The 27,104-nt window shown below is 39.1% G+C and overlaps 1 protein-coding gene across 2 annotated transcripts; it reads left to right on the top strand.

Annotated features, from left to right (window-relative positions):
* Positions 1–3,359: 3,359 nt before the first annotated feature.
* On the top strand, positions 3,360–26,158 carry LOC149288955 (sacsin-like). Of its 2 annotated transcripts, XM_089491263.1 has the most exons (9): positions 3,360–3,503; positions 6,653–6,740; positions 6,857–6,942; positions 7,116–7,227; positions 8,152–8,298; positions 8,831–10,313; positions 10,734–10,825; positions 11,884–11,910; positions 14,610–26,158. In XM_089491263.1, the coding sequence occupies exons 4-9, from the start codon at positions 7,164–7,166 to the stop codon at positions 26,156–26,158; spliced, it is 13,362 nt and encodes a 4,453-aa protein (XP_089347389.1). In that variant the 5' UTR covers positions 3,360–3,503; positions 6,653–6,740; positions 6,857–6,942; positions 7,116–7,163. The 2 variants fall into 2 exon arrangements, with proteins under 2 accessions (XP_089347389.1, XP_089347390.1); XM_089491264.1 differs by lacking the exon at positions 11,884–11,910.
* Positions 26,159–27,104: the final 946 nt, after the last annotated feature.

Genomic DNA, 27,104 nt, shown 5'->3' with positions numbered 1-27,104 from the left:
CGGAACGTTCGTGTTGCTACAAGATAACTTTACTGAACCCCTGGTACACACAGGGTTAATGCTTCGCACTCGTGAACAGGCGGACTGCATCGCTGGGGATAGAATCACCGCGTTTTCAGGGCTGAGTCATTTTGCCCGGAATGACTACACTGTCTTCTTTTTTGTATGGAAAACCACAACGGGCGGCACTTTCTTCACTGCAGCAGCAGTAAGCAAGCAGGTTTTCACAGCCGCCAGACTGTTTTACCCGGCAGCTGCCCAGAAAGAGATGTATACATTAAAATCCATACCTTTTCTTATAAACCTCTATGGACTTAAAATAGTTAATGAAATCTTCTGTTAAATTAAGCGTAAACATTAGAGATGTCCTAGAGCAGAGATAACGGGACCGTGCAAGCTGTTCCCTGCTGTTTCTATCCACATTATTGAGTGTCGGGGCTGTAGAGCTCTGCGATGCCCTCATACCCAACTATACCCCCAAAATGTCACATCTACTGAATGCGGTGGCATCACTAGAGGCAGGACCAGCCACCTTCCTTACCCATCCGGCCAACACATGGCGTTAGCGTGACTCGAATTGGCTGCGTGGGCACCGGGACTGACGTCGGTGCTGAAAAAGCAAAGATCTCCATTCATACGGTGGCCGGGGCAGATCGCTTTTGTCCCTAACCCACAGCCGGCAACAAGACCGTGGGGCAGCTCCGCTAAACAGTGCCTTAAAATGGGGCACTTGGATGGGATATGAGGAGGAACAACAGGGGAGGGAGGGAAGTATTTGGGGTCCTAAACAATGCAGAGGGGTATATAAAGATGTCGGTAATTATAGCACTTCCTGATTTATTCCGTTTATGTATAGGCGGGTACACCGTGTCACCCGTGTGTCTGTGCAACTGTTATCTCACCCCTCCTACTGCTCTTAACCTGCTAAGCGTGATAGGAGTTGCCGCTTTCACCGCAGCTGCCATCTTTCCTATTGCCCCGCGTCGCGTGCCAGGCAGGGCCTCCCCGCAGTATGAGGGGCGGGATGCAGGGCCGGGGATGTAACGGTTTTTGGGCCGTCACTGGGCGGGTCTGTGCGCATGTGTGCCGGGGGCTTCCTGCAGGAGCCGGGCACCGCTCTTACAACGGGGCGGGATGTGAGTATATGAGGGGGCAACCCCAGCCCGGGCCACGGGGAGCTGCGGGGGAAGGGGTAACATTTCCGTGTCCCCGGGGCTCGCTACCTACTCCCCGCCGTACCCATCACACCGCTCATTCACCGAGCGTCCCAGGGGCTCCAGGCAGGGGGCATTAAGTGATGCCCTACAGACCAGGGGCATTGTACTCTGTATTAGCGTCTATAAGAGCTTTATAATGGCATGACTTTGATAATGAAGTAATGGACTGGGCGTCATATGAGCAGGGGGTGAGGGGCATTTACTGGGGGTGCTGGGCATCCCTCTCATTACCGGGGCATGAAGTGTCCCTCATGAGTTTGTGGAGCATGTGGACTAATGGGCTGATGTTTAGAGAGACATGGTCTTATGGACCTGAGGTGAGAGGGAACAGAACTGGACACTTCTGTAGCTTATTAGGTTTGATATTTTGAAACAATATTGCCAGCAAATGGAATTCACCCCGGGGCAAATAGGGGCACTGGGAATGATGTCCCCTGTATTTGGTTACACGGAAGACTCTAGAAATGCCCAGAACGCTTTGTGATAATGGCCCAGACTAATGTTTTGCCGCAGACGTGCCCGTGACTTATGAAGACCACATGGATGGCGACGGAGCGATTACAGATGTTTCAAAGCAGCCAAATCTGGCCAGGTTTCTGTTAATAGAGAAAGCGTGGCTAATGACGCAGCGTTACGTAACAATCTTATGCTAGGGAGAAAATATTTATAGCATCTCATGTTCCAGTTTTAAAGTTCTAAACGGAGCAAATCCGATACCAGATACAGACCTGAAGAAACACAGATAACATTGCATGAGGAAAGTTATGTTTTTTTTAACATTGTTTGCCATTCCCTTTGGCTTCCTCCATTTAACCCCTTCAGGCTGGGGGGGGGGTTACAACCAAAGGACCAATTTTTTTTTTAATTATTTTTACCGTTTTGAAACCTTCATCCCCCTTTTTCTGAAGAACCCGCACGTATTATACATGATTTTGTTCCAGGGAAGTAAAGCCTTCTGCTAAATCCATAAAAATACATAAAATCCGACACAAAGACCAACCCAATTTAAAATGACATTGTAACCCAATTTATGTTGAGCAACATCTAATTACAGTCATACCCCGCGTACATATTTTTTGATGTCCAAGACTTCCACATCCATGCTTAATATATTATCCCATATTACATATTTTTAATACTATTGGCTCAAGGTATTTGGGGTAGTGATTTTTTAGATGTTTTTTCATTATAGAGGAAGGGGGCAATTTTTCTTCTTCATTTATTTTATTTTCTGTTTTTTTCGGGGTTTTTCTTTGCACTTTTCATTTTTGATGCCAGTGGTGTCATGGTGACTGGGCTCCCTATCATTTTTATTTATTTTATATTTATTTATATATATTTATCACATTTATTTGAAGTGGGAGAAACTGTTTTTCTCCCTCTCCCCTTCCTGATATGGCTGTGGTGATCACTCAAGCAAGACTCCATAACCCTGCATTGCCAATTGCAATATGCACGATCAGCCAGCAGGGGTAGAAAGACCCTGCTGAGGCTCTCCTGTTGTCAAGTCACACTCGGTGGTTTTCCGCAATGACATCTTAAGGAAGGGAATGCCCAATCTCATGATCAGGCATCCCATGAATTACTGTGTACTGGCGCACATGTCGAGAGCCGCTACACACCATCAGACGGCAGGAAGCCAGCGACAGTCTGATCTCCGCCGTAGCTGCAGGGAAATGTTCCTGACGCTGCAACAAAGTCAGGACATACTGGTACATCCTAACGGGCTTCTTGCCACAGGAATTATGGATGTACCAGTACATTCTAAGGGGACTGAAAGGGTTAATGTCCGATTAGGAGGAATAAAAAAGCTTTCTTGTGATCAGAAAATACAGGTTATATAAGTCATAATAGATGAATGAGTTTGCACATGCTTTTGTTCTGTTGGATACGACCCATTCAGAAAACCTTACAAATAGCTTATAAGGCCCGATAAGAGATCATAGAAATAATTAAAAATAAAACTATTATTTACACATCCACCACTTACTTAACCGTTTTTTTCTTTTCTCCATATGGTTCCTGGATGGATTAGCAACCCATTTCTTTAAGTGGCATGCTGTTGACTTTTCTGGCTCTTGTAAATGGCAAACGTTATAGAAACGTGTTCATTATTTTTTGCCTTTTTTTGACAGGTTGTCCAGAGTTACCGTCCTACATGAATATGTTGGTTGTAGGACCTTTGAAGTGCCTGCCACAATTCTCATTGAAGACATCAAGCATTTGATCTATGGAGAAACTCATTTTCCCGTCTCAGAACAGCGGCTTCTGTTCCGCAATAAAGAGGTTAGCTGTAAAAGAATTTGAATTCAGACAAAATATGGTCAATGCAAGAATCCTCTACAATGCCTATGTAAACAAATAAACAGACTAGGAAGGCCATTTCACATTTCACACGCTCAACCCCCTTGTAGAGATACATAGAGCTACTTGGGACTCAATGAAGTTTATTCACTAAAGGGAGAGTTGGCAGCAGAGTTGAACTTTATTACTTATAATATAAGGGGAAACACTAGGGCGTTTTTGTAGTAAGAAGGGTTATTATTATACATATATTTAAGGCTTATGACAAGACGAGAATTGGCAGACTAAGACAAACCGATACATTAGGTGGAGAGAGCCCTGCTCGCAAGCTTAAAATCTTGAGGGATGAGCTGGGCCTGTGTAATGTGTAATTTAGTATTTAGGGAGACTCATGATGTATAGTGAAGTCAAAGACAGAAACCTCAAATCTCCTGCCAACTTTCACTTTAGTGAACAGACCCATCACTCATGTCTTTTTACAACTATGCCCTCTGCAACCCATTCAGTAACACATGGGGGTGTTTACCATTCAGTGAGTTACCTTGATTATAAAAGCCCAACTTGGTCCGTCTTGGAGGAAAAGCTAACTGGGGTTGTCCCTGGAAAATCCATAGTTAGATTAGTTAGAATAAGGTGTTCAGGTCGCTACAACTCACTGTTTAGTCATTAAGCCCCATGATCTCTATAGTACTTTCTCTTTTCAACACTGACAAATGCTGACTCTTACATACATAGCGACAGGTGTCTTCTTAAGCAGTGGCATTAATGTTCAATTTGTGTAAGCAAAGCATGTCTGCTTTAGTGTCCTTGTATCTCTGCTGTGGCTCAATGACTTGATTGCTGTCTCTTGACAACTTTTATGTCAGGAGAGCTGGATCTTTGTGCAAATGCAATAAAAAAAACCACTATTGGGCTTCATAAAAAACTTGAAGACATGGCAGACAGCAACACTGTTTCTTCATAATTGCTGGCAACAAATGTATTTATTATTTACATATAAGTATAATATATCAAAATAATTGGTTTAACCATTTATAGTTGATTTACAGTTAACCCTTTCAATGCTGCATAACTAAACACTGTTACCCTACAGTACTGAAAGGGTTTAATATCCTTTTATATGTATCTACGGTATATTATTCGATGTGTTTGTTTGTGTTGACACCAACATTTTGTTGTAGTAACGCTGTGCTTAGTACTAAAACTCTTTCACAAAACCCTTAGCCACTGATTCTGATTGGCAGGGGTATTTAGTTTCCACAGGGGCTGTTGGTGTACATGGTCGGATAACATTACATAATTTGATAGCATGCCAGAACTGAGTACAGTCTTTTAACTGCTCTTCAATGAATCCCTAATGATCCAAAGCAGGTGTCTTACGTTCTGGAGGTCATGCTGAGGAGACTTGGAACTGAAGCCATTTCTGGTTCACTAATGAAGGCATATTACGGGGTCTCTAATCAGTTAACGTAGTTGGTTTTATATGTGTAATTTAATAAAAATCGGAGATTTTCCCCACAGTCAGTGATTTTGGAAGTGAATTCTGTTATTTTTGATAACCTCGTGGCTCCCATATGCTTTACAAAATCTATAGACATTAAGGGAATCTGCTGAAGATTCCACAGTCTGGCCACATTTCTAGGAAGGATGACCAGGGAGGCATACTGTTGTACATTCCAGTGGAAGCAACATTTTGCCCTGTGGTTGAGTATCATGCAGTGAATGTCGAATTGATAAGGGCAGATTTATTTGGATTACACAGTTACAGAAGTACTAATCAGGTTTGGTGCTCTGACCCACCATAGGGACACTACAGCATTATATGCGCTTTAATGTGGTGAGGGAATTGAAACACGCTTGGGATAGTCATATGGTTATCCTAAATCTAAGACAAGATCAAGACAGCTTTAGGATTTCCCTCTTTACAGCAGGAAACAAAAGGGCAGACTAGATGGACCGAATGGTTCATATCTGCCATCAAATAATATGTTTCTATTTTTTTGTTTTTGCCCCCTTCCCCCCTGTGCACATCTCACACATCTACTGCTTGCCTCTGTGCATGTGTGCTTTTCTCACTGCCAACCAGTTCCAATGGGCTCTGAGACTGACCATGTGCAAGAAAGCGATCCCATGGAGTTTAGTAAGAGCTCTTTCTTGCCACTGATTGGCTGTTTCAGGCAGGCAAACTCAGAATTAAAAGCGGACCAAGGAGGGCTTGGTGGGACTGCATAGTGGTGCCGGAGTGTCCCTTTAAGAAATTTTAATGTTTAATTTATCTTTGCTAGAGTGATGTGCCATTATAGTTAATGCACAGCATTATTAGACTATATGTAGCTGCATTCTAGAATTTACTTTGTATTGTGTTTGCATCTATGTTGAGTTTTTGTTCTTACTTTAATTTGCTTTACGTTACTTTAACTTTGTAAATCTTTAAAACCTCAAGCTCATTGATCGTTTTATTTAGTTTATAAGCTCATGAGTGGGGCCCCAATAAACCCGACATTCTTGCCTGTAACTTTTCGTAAAAGCACCATATGGCTAGATGGGAAGCACTTGGGCACAGTCCTCAACTCCCTGTTACGTTTGCATATTTAAATTTATATTTGTTATGTATGTGTAACCACCTCAGTTAAATTGAACAGAGCCGAGTAATGTGTTGGTGCTTAATAAATCAAGGATAATAATAGTTAAATGAACACATTAACATAATTACCTATATGCTCCACTAGCTAAAATCTTTGTTCCTGAGGTAGAGTAGAACAGGATTCCTATTTCTTTCCAGTCTGTGTGTTCTTGTAATGTTCTTGCACATTTTGAAATGTACTTTTGATAACTTGTTGTTTTACACATAAATAGGTTTTAATTTCCGAAGTCATATGTAGAATTTTTAAAGTTCCTGAATTTAAAAGTTCACTTGTGTAACCTGTAGTTTCAGGAATGAGTAGAAGGTGAGTGTCACAACATTTTAGATAAGATCAAAAGGTGCTGTTTCACAAACAGCATTGATTGTGTTCTATATTATGTTAACCAGATACACTTAAGCGCATATATCATTGTCTCTGCTATTCTGATTTTGATCACATACCTTTATTAACACTATTAATATTTTAATTTCACATTCTTTTCTTTAGCTGTGCAACAGGACACGGATTGGAGACCTGCCTTCTTCAGATTCCAATATATTTTTAAATCTGCAATCAAAAGGACTCAGTGGAGGAGGTACTTCTAGAAATGTGTGACATAACATAATCGATCTATTAATAAAAGTAAAAAAAAAAAAAAAGGAAAAAAAAGAATCAATTGATGTTTAATACAATTATTTTTCTTGGGCACAGGTAAATTTGGACAGACAACTCCTCCACTTGTTGACTTTCTTAAGGACATTTTAAGAAGATACCCTGAGGGAGGGCAAATCCTGAAGGTAAAATTATATAGTCCCTTGTATTACACCTATTCAAACATTTTTTTAATAAAGTGCTGTTTTATCTTCACTGCTGTCTGATCCTTATGAGACTTTCTTATGAGTGATTCACGCACTACTTTTTACATGACATTGTAGTTATTACATCTAATTTTAGATGTCTTGTGTTTTAGGAGCTGATACAAAATGCTGAAGATGCCGGTGCTAGCGAAGTCAGGTTTATGTATGATGAAACATGCTATGGCACAGAATCGCTTTGGTCAAAAGAAATGGGCCGGTATCAGGGTATGTGTATTACTGTAAATAAAAGCAACCATGGTTAAAGCAGGCCTGGGCAACATTTAGCCATCGTAGAAACAAAACTGATGTGATGGTTCGATAGATATGATATAAGTTTGCCATCATGGCAGTTCTAGCTTTACCACAGCTGGAAGGCCACCCAACTAAGTAGTAGATCTATAAAATAATGTAAAACGTTTGACCAACATTTAATTAATTTACTTTTGAAAACTTTTCTCTCTAGGCTTCGCCTAGTCTTTTCACTGTTCATTAACCCCTTAAGGACAATGGGCGGTCCCTAAACCCATTGAAAACAATGCATTTTGAGCCCGTAGATGTATGGGCTTTGTCATTAAGGGGTTACAGCAGATTTGTAATTTTCCCAAAACCTACATTTTCCAGGTCAGAATACTAAAATAATAATTATTATAAATATATATATATAATTATTATATATATATATATATATATATATATATATATATATATATATATATATATATATATATATATACATACACACACATGGATGTGCAGGATCAGTGAGCCCTATTTTCTGTGGTTATTGCCCCTCTTTGATAAAATCTGATTATGGCAGTTTTTGTTAAGGTGGCATGAGGTAAGGCTAAATGATTTTGGGAAAGCAAAGTAATCGATATGCAGCTTTTGCCACCAATTTCATTTTGGTTTAGTGAGAGTTTACTGCATTTCCATCAGTTATTTCATAATTTCCAAAAATTCAAGATGGCAGTTTACAGCAGCTGCCATAACTTTCTTAAAGGGCAGTTAAATCAAGTGGATAATAGATGTGCCTGAAAGGATTCAGAAATTGTCAGAAGAGTGAATAGAGCACTTGGTGCAAAGGTAATCTTGTTTTTGTAAATGTTTCATAATTTCTGCTTTTCCACTAACTGTTTTATTATTACCCAGGACCTGCACTTTATGTATACAACAATGCAGTTTTCACAACGGAAGACTGGAGTGGAATTCAGGAAATTGCAAGAAGTCGCAAAAAAGATGACCCACTTAAAGTTGGACGATTTGGAATTGGATTTAATTCTGTCTATCACATAACAGGTGAGAGATGGTTCATACAATCTGTGTTCTCCATCACCTGCATGTTGTCTGTGAGTGTTCACGTTGGGAAGAAAAGATGATTATAGTGCTTTTAGCCCACACGAGAGAATAAACAACTCTGATATATATTTAATGTATTAGATTGTGTATTTTATTATATATTAGTAATATTTAGTAATATATTAGATTGTGTGTGTTTAATAGGGTAATCCCCTTGTTTCTGATAAGGATACAGGTTATTTTTTAAAATATTACATTACATTATATCGGTTTATCCACCTTTTGTATGAAAAACTTTAAAAACATTATGTTTCTGCCAAATTGTGGTGTGGATAATTGTAATAATTTATCTTAACCTGGAGGGCATACATTGACTCTTGCCCTGTTCTGCGATATGTTCTTGAGGACATTCACATATTCTTTTCTAAAATGCAATAATTTGATCTTCTTTGTTATTATTACTTATGTCAGTTACAGATTATGAATTAATAGGATATTGAATTGATTTGTTTTCTCGTTTCTTCCTGTGTAGATGTTCCCAGTATTTTTAGTGGTGATCAGATTGGAATGTTGGATCCCCATGAGTTACTTTTTGGACGCCACGAATCAGGCCAGTGCTGGAACATTAAAGATGACCGCAAAGAAATTTGTGATCTCGTTGACCAATTTGCACCATACATTGGTGTTTTTGGCAGCAGCAAGGAAACATTTGCTGAAGGTTATTTTCCAGGAACCTTTTTTAGATTCCCACTTCGTGTCCAGCCTTCTTTATTAAGCTCTAATTTGTACAACAAGGAAAAGGTTCTGGAACTGTTTGAGTCTTTTAGGGCTGATGCAGACACTGTACTACTTTTCCTGAAAAATGTGCAGAAAGTTTCTTTGCATATTCGCGAGCGAGATGGGTCAGAAAGACTTCTGTTTCAAGTAACAGCTAGTGAGAACAAGTCACTGAAACATGAGCGTCCCAACTGTATCAGAATGCTTGAAAAAGCGATTGATGGCTACTGTAAGAGCGTTCCCAGCAACAGCATAACTTGTGTAGCCTACCGTGTAAATATTGCTGTAGAGGATGAAAGTGTCAATGAATCACAGACATCATCTTGGTTGGTTTGTAATGGTGTTGGAGGCCGGGGTATATGCAGTGAATTAGACCGTCTTGCTGATGATTTAAAATTTGTTCCAACAATTGGGATTGCCATGCCTCTGTTAGATTATGGAGAGGAAAAGGGGGCTGAATCTGAATTTATAGGCAGAGCTTTTTGTTTTCTCCCATTGCCTCCAGGGGAAGAAAGCAAAACAGGTCTTCCAGTTCACATCAGTGGATTCTTTGGTTTAACTGATAACCGTAGGAGCATCAAATGGAGAGAACTGGACCAATGGCGGGATCCTGCTGCTCTTTGGAATGAGCTTTTGGTGAAAAACGTTGTTCCAAAAGCATATACCACCCTTATTTTGGAAGCAATCAAGAGGATAGGGACAGGAATGAATCCTGATTTTCCTCTGTCTGCAGAGAGTATTTACAGGGTCTGGCCAGATGTGGACAAAGTGAGGACACACTGGAAGCCTGCCATAGAACCTCTGATAAAGGATTTGTTGCAAAATGCAGTCATATACTCATCCAATAAATGCTGGCTAAAAGAATCAGATGTAAACTTCTCAGAACTTGATGAAAGTAAAGAATACTCAAAAACAATCCTAAACTACCTCCAGGTCTCAGGGACTAAAACAGCTAAGGTACCAGCTAATGTTGCTGCTGCATTCCAGGTTCCTATCAATAGTTCTAAACAAGTGAAGAAGGTATCTCCGGCACTTCTGCGTCAAGTATTAAGAAAGTGTGGGCATAAAGGACCAGCTCACGAGAAGCTTCACCTGCTTGAGTTTGTACTTTGTGACCAGAGCTACAGTGAACTCATTGGACTTGAGCTGCTTCCTCTACAAAATGGAAAATTCATTCCTTTCTCTTCTTCTGTATCAGATAAAGATATAATTTATATGACATCAGATGAGTTCCCCAGGTACTGGTGACATGAAAAATCCTTTCCTAAGTTTATTATTATTATTCATTTTTCCATTCTAACATAATTTTATTTTATTGCTTAGAGATGTGAATGAATCAATTGACTAGAAGTGCATTATATATATTAATATATACACACGCACACACACTATTTGGACAAAGGAATTGGGACACCCGACCATTACGCCAACGGCGAACTTCATGACATTGCAGAGTCTTGGTATCCCTAATTCAGCATACCAAGACATTTTGGACAATGCTGAGCTTCCAACTTTGTGGGAACAGTTTGGGGAAGGCCCTTCCAACATGACTGTGCCCCAAAAATAAAATCCAAATCTTTGTTGAGGGCTTTGGGCCTTTGTTTGATAAAGAAATAATTTAAAAAAAAAACTTTTTTTTTTTTCTTTCTTTCCTATAGAACTTTGTTTCCTGGACTTGAAGGAAGACTTCTCTTGGATAACCTGAAGCCTGAAATTCTGACAGCCTTAAAGGAAGCTTCATCAAGTCGAGGTAATAGTCCATTTTCATACATTTGTCACCTACTGTTGAAGAGAGTGAAGTTAGGTTATCTTGCCTACTCTTTTATGGGTATAACCCTATTTCACCCTATATGTCAGTATGTTTTGCACATTTTGTTGTTTTTTTATACTTGCAATTAGCTAGTTAGTATAAATATTTATATGCAAAATTGTAGCTGCAGTATTTTGACTTTGTATACGGGGTTGGTGGGGGGTAGACAAGCTTGACCGTCGAACTCTACCACAGAAGGTATATAGTGTCTTAGATCACCCTATGGGGTGTCATGAACTATTCAGTTCATCTTATACCCCCAAATAGTTATGTGTATGAGACGTCCACTTCTGCCGATACGCCGTTTCAAGTACTTTGAATTTTAACTTTCTTGTTCATAGTTTTTTGTCTGTGACTGCAGAGACCTAGGAAGAACTTTAAACTTGCCTGGCTAGAGGCATAAGGCAGAATAGAAGCGACACAGGAGAGGCTGGCTGTTACTGCGGGGGGTAACGCATTTGCCACTAGTAAAATTCTGTTGATAACGTTCACTTATATACAATCTCCAACTCCCATTGAAAAATAATTTTTCCTTGCTTTCTATTCTACTTTATAATCCCACTCTTAATTACAGCAAAATGATCAAAATATCAAAGTTGAAATACAATTAGATAAAATACTTTGTGCCTCTTGTGTTTAAAGAGACTCCTGTAAAGTTGGCCAAACAAGTCATTGTTAATCTAGGCTGGACTAGTGATTGTGTTTAAAGCGAGACAATCATTTTATTACACTAACTATAGAGCCTCCTAATTGGGAGTTTTCAGATTAGCATCAGGAAAAAAAACTTTGTAAAAGACACAGATTATTGAAACCTAGGAACTATTTTGTGATCTATTTGGTCACATGTATATGTTACTGTAGGTCCCTGTGTAGAATGAAATATATACGATATAAGATAAAAACACATGTTAAGGTTTTTCATTGCTTTCTGTGCAAATGAAGCCCCAAGATACAGTTAGAAATATCTATTTTTAACAGTATAATTTATTACATTATAGCACAGCAGCTCCTGTGGGGATACGCAGGTATGTGGAACTGAGGTTCATGCAGATTGGTGTATTTATGGACTGCTAATCACAGCTCTTCATGTTAAAAAGCTAACAGATAAACAGTGAATGCAAGTGATATGGTTTGTAGTATTGTTTCGAAATTCCAAATTACTAACGGTTTAACAAATGAATCTCGTGATTGTAGTATATGCCTGCACTAAAACAACCGAATGTATTAAGGGACGGGGTTGTATTTATCGAGGTGAACGTGAATTAGTTATGGAATTCTCTGGATGTAACACTTTGACCAAAATTATGGTTTGAATAATATTGATTAGTGTTTTAATATTTTCATTAAATAAAGCATGTGCTATGAAATTATAATTTTAGTGTTATTGTACTTGTATAAGCTTTTGTTGGTTTAAGGCTTTAGCAGCCTCGACTGGATGTGGTTGGACACATGCTGTGTGCTTATACGCTGCACATCTTTCAGTTCCATGAAGGAACAGATCTGATAACATCTTTTACATTTATTTTTCACATTAATTTATTTTTTATTATCCATTTATATGGTCTTTTTTTGCCCTCCAAACAGGCTAACAAAGCTATGCATGGGTGATATCACTGTACACAAGAGAAATTGCTGAACACATATTGGGGTTTTGTCACGAAGGATACACAAAAACAACTCTGTCCTTAAGGTCCCCTCAGCCCCACGATGCCTTTATGACAAACAGTATATGTAGCTGCTAAACCCATGCCCCATTGTACTCATGGCTCCCAATTTCACCTGGCTGGTTAGATAACAAAGATCAGATTTCAAAATCTAAAAATAAGACTTCAAAATATAGAGTAAAAAAGAGATATACACTCTCCTTATAAAGCTCTGCAAGGACTCCTGCAGTCCTAAAGATGTCTGTGTGCACTATAGGGACCGCATCAACAACTTTTCTTTTTTGGACGCATATATAAAGTGTATGGGATGTATAAAACCACAGATGGGAGTTAGTTATTTGGATTACATAGTACAGACTTAATCTGTGCTGGTCAGTATGATATAAAATTCATATGTGTCTGTGTAAAAATGTGGTCGCCCTAGATAAATGGCTGTCAGGCACCTTAATCAAAATTATTAAAATTGTTTAAGTTGGATATTTCCAAAAATGTACAGAATTCAGTGCAAAACCTCATTCCTGGAGCCCAATACCTACCCACTTCCGTTACTTTTATTAATATCTGTATGTATACTTTCTAGAGTTGGTATCTAACAAACAGAAACACAGTCCAAGTAATGGAAATAAGTAGGGCAGTTGCTACATGTTCCCACTTACACTAGGAAGACACTCAAGACTATGTACTCTGTTTCTGGTCTGTGGCGTGTACTGTAAAATGAATCAAACATGCTCTAATCATAACACGCTTAGATTTAACTACTGAGTTAGGTAGCTAAAATTTGGGACAAAGGTCTGGTCAACTCAGTTGAAGAGTCTCCATAAACTCCACTTGCTTCTGTGTTTTGCGGCATGCAAACTGCGCCATTGACGTGCGGGAGGCTTTTAGGAGAATTTGTGGACCGATTCCCCCACACTCCACTTTTTAGCTGTGGGACTGGTTTCCAGCTTCATTTACATGCAAAGCCGCATTCTTTCATCGGTGGCCACAGGTAGATGTATTTTTTATATCATCTGCTTGATCTTTCTTGTATGTATGTTTTAAATATGTGACAACTGTGTATCAGGTTTCCCTTGTAAGAAGGCAAGCGCTGGTAGCGGGTAGGTAACATGGTCTTCTGGCAGAAGTAGTAGAAGCTAAGTGAATAAAGGAACAAAATATAAGTTGAATTGGTATTTGAAACCACTATGCATGATAAAAAATGTTTAATATGTTGGATTGTGCTTTCGTGAACTGTGGGATTTTGAGAACTACGTCCTTGCATGAGCTTTGAAGTTCAGTAAGATAACTCCTGCATGCCATTTCTTTGTTTGGTGAGTATCTGCTGCAGTATGGGATGCAAATGATGACTGCTACAGAGAAGTGCTCTACCACTTATATCTCATCTGTGGCCCTTTTAACTTCCCAACAGGTTGAAATCGTTGTCGGACACTTTAGATTTATGTGCCAGGTTTGCTAATGATAACCTAGAACCGGCAACAGATGTGCTGATAACAGCATGACAGCTCTGTTAGTTACTATTAAGCTGTTTACTTGAGGTGCTTTTTATTGATATTTGGTTACAGGAAAGTGTATGAGATGGGCCACCCTGAACGATTAGTTTGTGATTAAGTGGCTATGCAGTTTTAAAAAATTGCTGTGTTACAACTTTCAAACCGCAGCTTACCAGATAAACAGACAAAACTGATTTGAAAAGGAAAGTTGCCACCGTAAGGTACCTAAAGAAAAATGTGTATTATAGCAACATAAAGATAGCTGAGGGCAACCTTTTATCTTTCCCATGGCTATACTATTGAAAATTGCAGTAAAGAATGACAATCAAGCCTTGAATAAAATAGAAAAGTAAGGAAGACCTTTATTTACATAATTCATATAATTATAAAGTTGTATAAAAACATGAGTGATTTTTATTTTTAATACACTATCAGGGAGCATTCAAGAGACATTAAAATGTTACTTTAATATAAAACATTTTATTTAGAGGATGGGGAAAGTCATCACTAGGTGATTTGTGAAATCACTTCAACAACTGTTCCGCTAATGTTATTTTACTTTTGTTACAGGAAGACCATGCACTCAGCTGCAACTATTGAATCCTGAACGTTTTGTTCGCCTTATTAAAGAAGCTATGAATATGATATGGCCCACTAGAGATTTAGTTGTCAAGTGGCTTCCAGGGAAGGATAAGAAACATCCTACCATAACCTGGATTAAAATGGTGTGGAAGATTTTGTACATGCATTTTTCAGATGATTTAACGTGCCTGGATGATATGCCACTCATTCCTACCAAAATACTAGCAGAGGATGAAACATCTCTGGAACTTATTCGTCTAAGGACACCATCACCTGTAATTTATGATGATGAATCTGATCCCCAACTTCCAGAACATTTGCCTGAAATAATTAAGATCCTTGGTGGGATTGTTATGAAGAATATGGATCCTTCCATACAGCATCCTCTACTCAAGAAATATGTTTACCCACCTATGCCCAGCGCTCTTCTTCAAATAATGGATAGGATGTCTTTACAAAAACTGTCCAGTCAAGTTGCCTCATTAAGTCCAAATCACAAAGATTCTCTAAGAAAATTCCTTGCTAGCTTGACAGATATTAATGAGAAAGAAAAGAAAATTATACAAGAATTGTCGGTGTTTCGAAGGATCGAACAGTCCTCGCAACAAAAAAACTCTTTTGTTTTTCTGAGAGGCTGCAAAGTTCTGCATCACAATGCCAAACTTCCACCGATTGTCAAGCTTTCTTTCCCTATAATCGATAGCAGTGATGAAGAAACAATTCGGTTGACCAAGATGCTGAAAGTTGAACAGGTGAAAACCATAGAGTGTCTAAAACTAATCCTACAAGACGTAGAAAAGGGTTTCTATTCAGGTGAAGAAATAACAAACATAATGCTTTGGGTTCTTGAAAATTTGACTTTCCTAAAAAATGAAAATTCAGCAGTAATTAACTGGCTAACATCTCTTAAATTAATACCGGTACTGAAAGACAAGTTTGTGGCAGCAAGTGAACTTTATGATCCCGAAGTGGATATTCTGCAGAGTCTGTTTTGTGCTGAAGATCAGATTTATTTTCCACCTGCGGCTTTTCTGTCTTCAGATGTTTTGCACTCCCTTAGGCAAATAGGTTTAAAGAATGAGTCTCATTTGTTGGAAAAAGACATTATTCAGGTTGCAAAGAAAATTGAAGCTTTGAATGGTGCATCTGCTAAAAATCACGACATTGTTGTCAAAAAAGCAAAAACTTTGCTGAACATCTTGAAGAAGGATCATAAACTGTTGCAATCAACAGAAGCAAAAGCAATGTTGAAAAAGATCAGATGGATTCCTGCTGTGAAAGAGCGACCACCAAATTATCCCAACTCTTTGGTTTGGCTAGGAGACAACTTTAAGCTATACTCCCCCGGTGAAATGTGTGATATTTCTTATGCTATTCTGATTGGTTCTTCAGTGCCACTTGTAGAGAACATGAATGATACCATTGAGAAAACTCTTGGTGTTGTCAACACTCCTAACATTGAAGCAGTTCTGCAACATTTAAAAGTTGTTGTAGACTGGAATAATTCAAATACTAATACAGATGAAAATTATTATCAGTTTCAGCATATACTCATGGAAATATACAGCTTTATGCAGGGCTGCCTGGAAAAGGGCAAAGAATTGTTTAAAGTCCTTTCATTTCCCTGGGTGTGGACAGGCAAAACATTTTGTTTCCCCAAACAGGCCATCATAACATCTTTCCCCAGCCTTGATCTGCAGCCATACCTGCATAGTGTACCAAAGACAATGGTGAAATTCCACAGGCTGTTCAAGTTCTGTGGTTCAATTGAGCAACTGACCCCTGAACATGTTTTTCTGGTTATCGAAAAAATATATGAGCGAAGTCTTCAAAAAATGGATAAAGAAGAAAACAAACAGAATCTTAATATTATGCTGAACATTGTTAGATGGTTATACAGCCACCAAATTCCTACAAGCTTAAACACACCATTACCAGTCCATTTTAACAAAGACCCTTCAAAGATTGTAATGAGGCCTATTCATGAATGCTGCTACTGCGACATCAAAGTAGATGACCTCAATGATCTGCTGGAAGATTCAGTAGAGCCAATAATATTGATACACGAAGACATACCAATGAAAACAGCTGAGTGGCTGAATGTACCGTGCTTAAGTACCAGGCTAATCAACCCTGAAAATATGGGATTTGAACAATCAGGCCAAAGAGAACCTCTCACGGTAAGGATCAAGAATATTTTGGAAGAATATCCTTCGGTATCTGATATCTTTAAGGAACTGCTTCAAAATGCTGATGATGCGTCAGCCACCGAGTGCAATTTTATGATTGATATGAGGAGGAATATGGATATAAGAGAAAATCTTTTAGATCCAGGAATGTCAGCCTGCCATGGACCTGCTTTGTGGTCATTCAACAATTCCGAGTTTACAGACAGAGACTTTCTAAACATAACAAGACTGGGAGAGTCATTGAAAAGAAGCGAGGTTGACAAAGTAGGAAAATTTGGTTTAGGCTTCAACTCTGTGTATCACATTACAGATATCCCTATCATCATGAGCAGGGAATTCATGATCATGTTTGATCCTAATATTAATCATATTAGCAAACACATTAGAGATAAGTCTAACCCGGGTATTAAAATTAATTGGAGCAAACAACAGAAAAGACTCAGAAAGTTTCCAAACCAATTCAAACCCTTCTTGGGGGTTTTCAGCTGTCACTTGCCACTTGCGGTAGAGGCTCCTTATTCTTATAAGGGAACTCTTTTCAGACTGTCTTTTAGAACTCAGCAAGAAGCCAGAGTAAGTGAAATCAGTAGTTCGTGTTACAACACAGCAGATATTTACACTCTTGTGGATGAATTTAGCTTATGTGGCTATAGACTTATCCTCTTTACTCAAAATGTAAATGCAATGGTTTTGAAATACCTAAAACCTGAAGAATCAGACCCAGATTTGGCACAAGACACCGTAACCATTAAAAAAACATTGTGCACTTCCAAAGTTTTAACAACAACTGCCAGGATTTTGAGCAAAGCAGCAAAAGTGATGCACACTTGCCGCACTACTAAAATACTTCCAACGGAAATGCCAAAGTCCTCGTGCATCTTGAACATTGTCGTTGAAGAATTCCATCATGTGTTCAGACGCATAGTTGATCTCCATTCTCCTTTATTTAGAGGCCCAGAAGATGACCCAGCTACCATTTTTGAAAACGCAAAGTCTGGTCAATCTAAAAGAACAAATGAAGAGTTGCCACAAAAAACTGTGGAATCTACCACATGGCTGCTATGTTCTTGCATGGACATTGGAGAAGCATTAACATTTGCATTGAGTGAAAGTGGACAAAGACTTGGACTTGTCCCTTGTGGTAGCGTTGGAGTGATGCTTTCTGAAAATCAAGAAAAGAAATGGACTGTGAAGCCTTTTTCAAATAACATTGGAGAAGTTTTTTGCTACCTACCTCTTCGAATAAAAACTGGCCTGCCTCTTCATATTAATGGCTGTTTTGCTGTAACATCCAATCGGAAAGAAATATGGAAAACCGACACCAAGGGAAGATGGAATATTGTGTTCATGAGACACGTGATTGTTCGCTCTTACTTAGAGGCGTTATGTGTTTTACGAGACATGTCAATCAGTGGGGAGCTATTAAACTATAGCTACTACTCAGTGTGGCCTGATCCAGACTATGTCCATGATGATTTCTCTATAATTTGCCAAGGGATTTATGAAGACATTGCCAAAAGGAAAGGCAAAGACCGCATGAAGGTGTTTTCGGATGGATCTTCTTGGGTTTCCATGAAGTATGTGAGATTTCTAGATGACTCCTTACTTAAGAGAACTGATATTGGGCCACCAGCCTTTCAGATTTTCCTGAAGTACCTGAAAAAGACAGGTTCAAAAAATCTGTGTGCTGTTGAACTACCTTCTTGGGTAAAGAATGGTTTTGTGGAGGCAGGATGTCAAGATGTACTTCGTGAAAATACGTTTTCTGAAAGGCAGTTTTTTTCGGAGGTGTTTTTTCCACATATTGATGAAATCCAGCCAGAGTTGCGAGATCCTTTAATGCTTTTTGTTTTAAATGAAAGGCTACAAGAATACAGGGAAATCCTACAAGTCACTCCATGCATCCCATCATCTGGCCCAGGAAATCCGCTAGTCCTTCCTTCTAGATTAATTCATCCCGAAGGTAGAGTAGCAAAGTTGTATTATGACAGTGATGGACGATTTCCATTTGGAACTTATCAAAATTACCTTAACCCAGTGGTCTTGGTAAAACTGGTTCAGTTAGGCATGGTAAAAGATGATATTTTTTGGGATGACTTGATAGAGCGGATTGACTCAATAGCAGTTATCAATAAAAGTGATCACTCAGCAGCTTGCACAAGAAGCAATATCATCTTAAGCCTGATAGATGAAAAACTGAAATTCAGAGACCCACAGGCCAAAGAATTCTGTAAAAAATGTCAAAGTTCCCCTTTCTTGCCATTTCTAGCAAAGCCTGCCGGATTTAACTTACATTGGAAAGGAAGTGACTACCAACCCGAAGAGATGTTTCCTGCTACTGAACTTTATACAGCTGAACATCAAGACACTGTTTGCCTTTTGAAGCCAGTTCTTAATGAAAATTCCCCTTCGTTCAAGGGTTGTGGATCAATATCGTTGGCTGTCAAGGAGTTTTTAGGTTTACTCAGGAAACCGTCGGCAGAGCTGGTGGTGGAACAACTAAAAGAAGTTGCAAAATATTCTGATGGAATTACATTGTATCAAGAGAATATAACAAATTCCTGCTATAAGTTTCTAAGCGAAGCAGTCCTACAAAGTGAAACAACAAAAACAATGGTTGTTAGAGAATTAAAGCAGTCTAATTTCATCCTTGTTGAGAACATATATGTCAGTCCAGAAAGGGTTTCTTTTCAACTGAATTTTGATGCAGCACCTTACCTCTACCAGTTACCAAATAAATACAAAAACAACTTCAGAGAACTTTTTGAAAATGTGGGTGTAAAGCAAGCATTCACAGTGGAAGATTTTGCATTGGTTCTTAAAATCATTAAAGATGAAAGCAAAGGTAAAAAAATGACAGAAAATAATTTCCAGCTTTGTAGGAGGATTGTTAGCGAAGGAATATGGGGACTTATTCGAGAAAAAACTCTAGAATTTTGTGAGAACAATTATGGCCAGATACTCCTGCCAGATGCCAATCTTAACCTCCTACCAGCAAAATCATTATGCTACAACGATTGCCCATGGATTCAGGTAAAAGACTCTACAGTGAAATATTGTCATTCAGATATCCCTCGAGAGGTGGCGGTAAAACTTGGGTCTATACCAAAAAGACATAAAGCTTTAGAAAGGTATGCTTCTAACATTTGTTTTACTACCCTCGGAACTGAATTTGGCCAGAAGGAAAAACTTACTAGCAGAATTAAAAGCATTCTAAATGCATATCCTTCAGAAAAGGAGATGCTGAAAGAACTTCTTCAAAATGCTGACGACGCAAAAGCTACAGAAATATGTTTTGTGTTTGATCCGAGGCACCATCCGACAGACAGAATATTTGATGAGAAGTGGGCACCTCTGCATGGACCAGCACTTTGTGTATACAACAATCAACCTTTTACAGATGATGATGTGAGAGGCATACAAAACCTGGGAAGAGGAACAAAAGAAGGGAATCCATGCAAAACAGGACAATATGGCATAGGCTTCAATTCTGTTTACCATATTACTGATTGCCCATCATTCCTTTCTTCAAATGACATAATTTGCATTTTTGACCCTCATGCAAGATACGCCCCAGGAGCAACTTCAACGAGCCCTGGCCGCATGTTCAGGGATTTAGACACTGACTTCAGAACACAGTTTTCAGATGTGCTAAACTTATATTTGGGGAACCTTTTTAGCCTCTCAAGTGCTACAATGTTTCGGTTTCCACTTCGGAATTCAGAAATGGCCAAGACATCAGAAATTTGTTCAGCCCCTAGCTCAGATAGGATGGTTCAAAACCTGCTTGACAAGTTGCGTGCAGATGGAGCAGAACTCCTGATGTTTTTGAACCATATGGAGAAAATTTCAGTTTGCGAAATAGAGAAGAACACTGGTGAGTTAAGAGTGTTATATTCTGTAAGGGGCAAGATTACAGATGGGGACAGGCTAAAGAGAAAGCAGTTTCACGCATCTGTAATTGATAGCGTCACCAAGAAAAAACAGTTGAAGGACATTCCTGTGCAACAGATTACCTACACCATGGACATTGAAGACTCAGAGGGAAATCTAACTACATGGTTAATCTGTAATCGATCAGGATTCTCTAATATGGAAAGGGTGCTAAAAAGTGTTATATCGGCTCACAAAAATAAAGACATCACACTGTTCCCACGCGGAGGAGTTGCTGCTTGTATTACTCACAACTACAAAAAACCTTACAGAGCGTTCTGCTTTCTGCCCCTTTCTCTGGAAACGGGACTCCCGTTTCACGTCAATGGACATTTTGCTTTGGACTCTGCAAGGCGTAATCTGTGGCGAGATGATGATGGGGTCGGAGTAAGAAGTGACTGGAACAACAGCTTGATGACTGCTTTGGTAGCGCCTGCATACGTAGAACTCTTAATTCAGCTGAAAAAACGCTATTTTCCTGGTACTGACCCTACAATATCAGTGCTGCACAGCACTCCAATACACACTGTAAAAGACATTTTGAAAAAGTTCCTGTCGTTTTTCCCTGTAAACAGACTTGATTTACAGCCAGATTGGTACTGCCTTGTAAAGGCCCTGTACATGTGTATCTATATGGATGGTAAACGTCTTTTACCCATGGTGCGTGCCCCAAACGTCGATGGCTCCGATCTGCAGACCGCTGTCATCATTACATGGGTTAATATGTCTGCAGTGAATTCCGGGAAGCCATTCTTCGACAACCTGCTCCAAGATGAATTACACCACATGAAAAACATTGAATACAACATAACGACACGGAAAACAGTAGCCGAAAATGTTTATAGACTCAAACATCTTCTTTTAGAAATTGGCTTTAACTTGGTTTACTACTCTGAGGAGACCGCAAATCTTTACCACTGCCTTGTCGATGCAGGTATACCTGTTAGCTATGCAACTCCTTCAGATGTTCGCAATTTTTTGATGACTTTCTCATCTCCTGACAGTAATTGCCATATTGGAAAGCTGCCATGCCGTCTTCAACAAACAAACCTGAAACTATTTCATAGTTTGAAACTTTTGGTTGATTATTGCTTGAAAGATGCAGAAGAAAGTGAAATTCAGATTGAGGGGCTGCCGCTTTTAATTACACTTGACAGCGTTCTGCAGACTTTTGATTCAAAACACGCAAAGTTTTTAACAACTTACCATGAACTCATTCCATCCCGTAAAGATCTGTTCATGAATACTCTTTATCTAAAATATACCAATATTTTGCTTTCTTGCAAAGTGGCAAAAGTTTTTGATATCAACAGCTTGTCCGAGTTGCTGTCATCTGTGCTCCCCAGAGAATATAAAACTAAAGTGGTCGTTCAGTGGAAAGAAAATTTTGCAAGTGAATCGTGGTTAAAAAACGCATGGCATTTTATCAATGAGACCATGAACACCAAAGAAGAACAAACTGATATGAATGCAACATTTGATACTGTAGTGGATACACTGAAAGATTGGGCTTTACTTCCCGGTACCAAGTTTACTGTATCTTCCAACAACCTTGTTGTTCCAGAGGGTGATGTATTGCTACCTTTGAGTCTCATGCACATTGCGATTTTTCCAAACGCACAGAGTGATAAAGTGTTCCATACCTTGATGAAAACTGGCTGCATTCAGCTTGCACTAAACAAAATGTGCGCAAAAGACAATGTCTTGCTGCCTTTGTTGTCGGTACACACTGCAAACATTGACAATCCAACCAGCATACTCAAAGCCATTCAACACATGATCCAGACTTCAACATTCAAGACAGAAAAACTTGCAGAAGCTGATTTTGACGCTCTTCTAATGTACTTCAATTGCAATTTGAATAATCTAATGTTGGACGAGGCTACCAGCATTCTAAAGTTACTTCCGTGCTACAAGTCTGTCAGTGGCCGCTATGTGACCCTTTCCAAGTATGGAACCTGTTATGTACTTACCAAAAGCATTCCATTAGCTGAGGTAGACAAGTGGTCTCACTCTTCATCTTGTGCTTTCCTTGAAGAAAAAGTTAATCTGAGGGAATTGTACAGCGCTCTGGGTTGCGTCCCTGTTGATGACCTTGAAATTTATTACAAACACCTTTTACCAAAGTTTGAAAACCTTTCCTATAATGCAAAATTGGAGCACTTGATTTACCTGAAAAACAGACTATGCAGCATTGAAGAGACCTCAAGCATGAAAGAACAACTGTATGCCAAATTGGAAGACCTTTCATTCATTCATGATGCTAATGGTCGTCTTAGACCTGCCAAGAATTTCTACGATCGAACTGTCCGTGTTTTTGAAGTAATGCTATCTGAAAAATTATTTATACCTCTGGATTTCTTTAAAAAACTGGAACAAATTACGAAACCTAAAAACCAAGCCGCTTTCCTCGTATCCTGGATCAAATTTCTAAGAAATATAGGGCTAAAGCATGTCATTTCTCAGCAACAAATGCTGCAGTTTGCAAAGGAAATAAGCATGAGAGCAAACACTGAAAGCTGGACCAAAGAAGTCCTGCAGAACACTGTAGAAGTTCTTCTTTATCATGTCTTCCAAGAAAGAACAGATCTTCTATCAGGAAACTTTTTAAAGGAGCTGTCTATGATACCATTTTTATGCCCAGAAAGAGCACCTGCAGAACTTGTACGTTTTCACCCTCAATATCAAGAAGTAAATGGCACACTACCACTTATAAGATTCAATGGAGCACAGGTAAATCCCAAATTTAAACAAACAGATGTCATTCAGTTACTTTGGACGTCTTGCCCTATCCTGCCTGAGAAAGCAACTCCAATAAGCATAAAAGAACAGGAAGGGACCATTCTTGATCCACAAGAACAGCTGGAACAAGTATTAGCATTGCTAAATGTAAATACTGACCCCTCACTTGACAAAGTCATTAACAATTGCCGAAACATATGTAACATTACAGTGGTTGATGAAGAGATGGTAAAGACGAGATCAAAAGTTCTCAGGAGTATCTATGAGTTTCTTAACACCGAGAAAAGAGAATTCAAGTTTCAGCTGAGAGGTGTTGCCTTTGTCATGGTTGAAGACGGATGGAAGCTTCTAAAGCCAGAGGAGGTTGTAATTAATCTAGAATTCGAATCAGACTTTAAGCCGTACTTATATAAGCTTCCATTAGAGCTCGGGACATTTCACCAGCTGTTTAAGCACTTGGGCACTGAAGATGTTGTTTCTACAAAACAGCACACTGAAGTTCTTAGTCGAATATTTAAGAACTCTGAAGGAAAACAGCTTGACCCTAATGAAATGCGAACAGTAAAGAGAGTTGTTTCTGGATTACTCAAAAGTCTTCAGAATGACGCATCTAAGGTGCGTAATGATCTAGAAACTATCCGTGATGTTGCACTGTATCTGCCAAGTCAAGATGGAAGGCTGGTGAAATCGAGCATTCTAGTGTTTGACGATGCTCCACATTACAAAAGTAGAATACAAGGTAACATTGGTGTCCAAATGCTTGTCGATCTTAGTCAGTGCTATATGGGGAAAGATCATGGCTTCCACACAAGAATAATAATGCTTCTTCCTCAGAAATTGAGACCAAGACTTCTTAGTAGTATACTCGAAGAACAGTTAGATGAGGAAACACCAAAATCATGCCAGTTTGGAACATTATGTTGTTTGCAAGGAAGATTACAATTGTTGCTGTCATCTGAGCAGTTTATCACAGGGCTGATAAGGATCATGAAGCATGAAAACGACAATGCGTTTCTAGCAAATGAGGAGAAAGCCATCAAGCTTTGCAAAGCCTTGCGTGAAGGTTTGAAGGTAACGTGTTTTGAGAAGCTGCAGACAACATTACGTGTAAAGGGATTCAATCCAATTCCACACAGCAAAAGTGAGACGCTGGCATTTCTGAAGCGATACGGCCATGCAGTCATTTTGCTTTACATACAACATTCAGATAGCAAAGATATCAATTTCTTGCTAGCGTTAGCCATGACTTTAAAATCTGCAACGGACAATCTAATTTCTGACACCTCCTATTTAATTGCTATGTTAGGATGTAACGACATATACAGAATCAATGAAAAACTTGACAGTTTGGGAGTTAAATATGACTCCTCAACTGAGCAGTCAAAACTAGAGCTTCCCATGCCTGGCACTCCGATCCCAGCAGAAATTCACTATACACTTCTCATGGATCCAACAAATGTTTTTTACCCCGGTGAATATGTTGGCTATCTAGTTGATGCTGAAGGAGGAGACTCTTTTGGGTCGTACCAACCAACCTACACATATGCAATTATTGTTCAAGAAGTGGAAAAAGAAGATGAAAACTCTGAGTTCTTAGGGAAGTTTTACCAGATTGATATTGGATATAGTGAATATAAAATTGTCAGTTCCCTCGATTTGTATAAGTTTTCAAGACCAGACGAGACTGCACAGAATAAGGACAGCACTCCCTCAACACCAACAAGCCCAACAGAATTTCCACCACCTGGTCCTAGGACAGCGCCATCTTTTCCTGGTAAAGAAAGCAACAAAACATCTTCTTCCAAACACCAGTCTCCTAAAAAGATCAAGCTGAATTCTTTGCCAGAAATCTTGAGAGAAGTTACGTCCATAATGGAGCAAGCCTGGAAACTTCCCGAAACTGAAAGAAAGAAGATTATTAGGAGGCTTTACCTAAAGTGGCACCCTGATAAAAATGCAGAAAACCTAGAGATAGCAAATGAGGTTTTCAAACATTTGCAGAATGAAATAAACAGACTCGAGAAGCAGGCATTTGTGGATCAAAATGCAGACAGAGCTGCTAGAAGAACATTCACATCCTCATCATCATCAAGGTTCCAGTCTGAAAAATTTTCATTCCAAAGATTTTATACTTCCTGGAATCAGGAGGCCACAAGCCATAAATCAGAAAGACAACAATACGATGAAAAGTTTTCTTCCTCCGGCGGGTCATACGATTCTAAACGATTTTTCGTACCCCCCACATTTAAGTCTGTGGGGAACCCAGTGGAGGCACGCAGGTGGCTAAGGCAAGCCAGAGCTAATTTTTCTGCTGCAAGGAACGACATGCACAAAAATGCCAATGAGTGGGTCTGTTTTAAGTGTTACCTGTCTACTAAGTTAGCCTTAATTGCTGCAGACTATGCTGTTCGAGGAAAGTCAGACAAAGATGTAAAACCAACTGCCCTTGCACAGAAAATAGAAGAATATGGTCAACAGCTTAGCGGACTTACTAACGATGTTCAGACATTAGAAGCTTATGGTGTGGACAGTCTGAAAACTCGCTATCCTGACATGCTCCCCTTTCCACAAATTCCAAATGATAGGTTTACATCAGAAGTTGCCACGAGAGCCATGGAGTGCACTGCATGCATCATAATAAAACTTGAAAATTTTATACATAACAAATTATGAGTTTGAAAAAATTCAGAGCTTCTTAATATGCAATCATAGCAGATTTAAGTCTCACGCAGTGTAACAGATGATTGCTTTAAATGTCAGTGTTTTCCGTGGAATTAATTTCTAATTCTAAGGCAAGCCCTACTATCTCACAGCAGTGGCCACCTGATGAATTGATATAAGTGCAATAACTAATATAGGGACAACGCTGAATATAGGATGCAGTTGTCAAAATGTATGGCATAGTACTTATTTTTATACTTTGTGTAATGCTAAATGAATGTGTTTTATAGAACACAAGAAAAAGGACTTCAAACAAAAGTATGTATGTATGAAATAGTATATTCCTGCAAATATTTTTTGTTCCTGTTCGTCCTGGCAAGCTGGCTCGTTCATTTTAATGCAAGGGAACTCGTGTAAGCTAAAAAAGCACCCTGATAATGTAATTATTGGCCCAACATGTACAGTAACTATACAATCCTGTCAAACAAAAAATTAGCTAGTTCACTACCCGTTTAGGGTGAGATTAACTCATTGCCTTTCTTCCCGTGATTCACTCCCTTACGTAGGGAGTGGAGTGGCTTTTTTAGTTAATAGTCCTTAAAGTTACCTCTCCTAAGACATCCGACTTGAGTGTCAAACGTCTCAGAATGCCTTAAAGACCCTGTACAGTTAACTGTTAGTGAAAGAGTTAATTCACTGTTCGGCACTTTGAAAGTTTGAGAAATGTTCTTGTCCATAGGAGTGACGTGCACTTTATAACTAAAGCCTTTCAATACAACAGAGAGTCATTGCAAAAAGAACAGTTGCCACTCTGAATATTGCCAATTTTGGATGTCCTCTATGCTCCTAGTAAGTCTATTTATTGCAATAATCAGCTGGGTCTGGTTTTAATATTATTACAGTTCAAAAACACTTAACTTACCCATCACCCGTAGCACATATAGGAATATTCACCTTT

Source organism: Sceloporus occidentalis, unplaced genomic scaffold, assembly GCF_023333645.1.
Source record: "Sceloporus occidentalis isolate IW3139 unplaced genomic scaffold, rSceOcc1.0.p SCAF_49, whole genome shotgun sequence".
NCBI lineage: Eukaryota > Metazoa > Chordata > Lepidosauria > Squamata > Phrynosomatidae > Sceloporus > Sceloporus occidentalis.
This window is presented reverse-complemented; position numbering and strand designations above follow the sequence as displayed.

Coding starts and splice junctions, on each gene's coding strand:
- LOC149288955 (XM_089491263.1), top strand. CDS start 7,164: ATGTATGATGAAACATGCTATGGCACAGAATCGCTTTGGTCAAAAGAA. Junction 7,228..8,151: donor AGAAATGGGCCGGTATCAGG/GTATGTGTATTA, acceptor ATTATTACCCAG/GACCTGCACTTTATGTATAC. Junction 10,314..10,733: donor ACATCAGATGAGTTCCCCAG/GTACTGGTGACA, acceptor TCTTTCCTATAG/AACTTTGTTTCCTGGACTTG.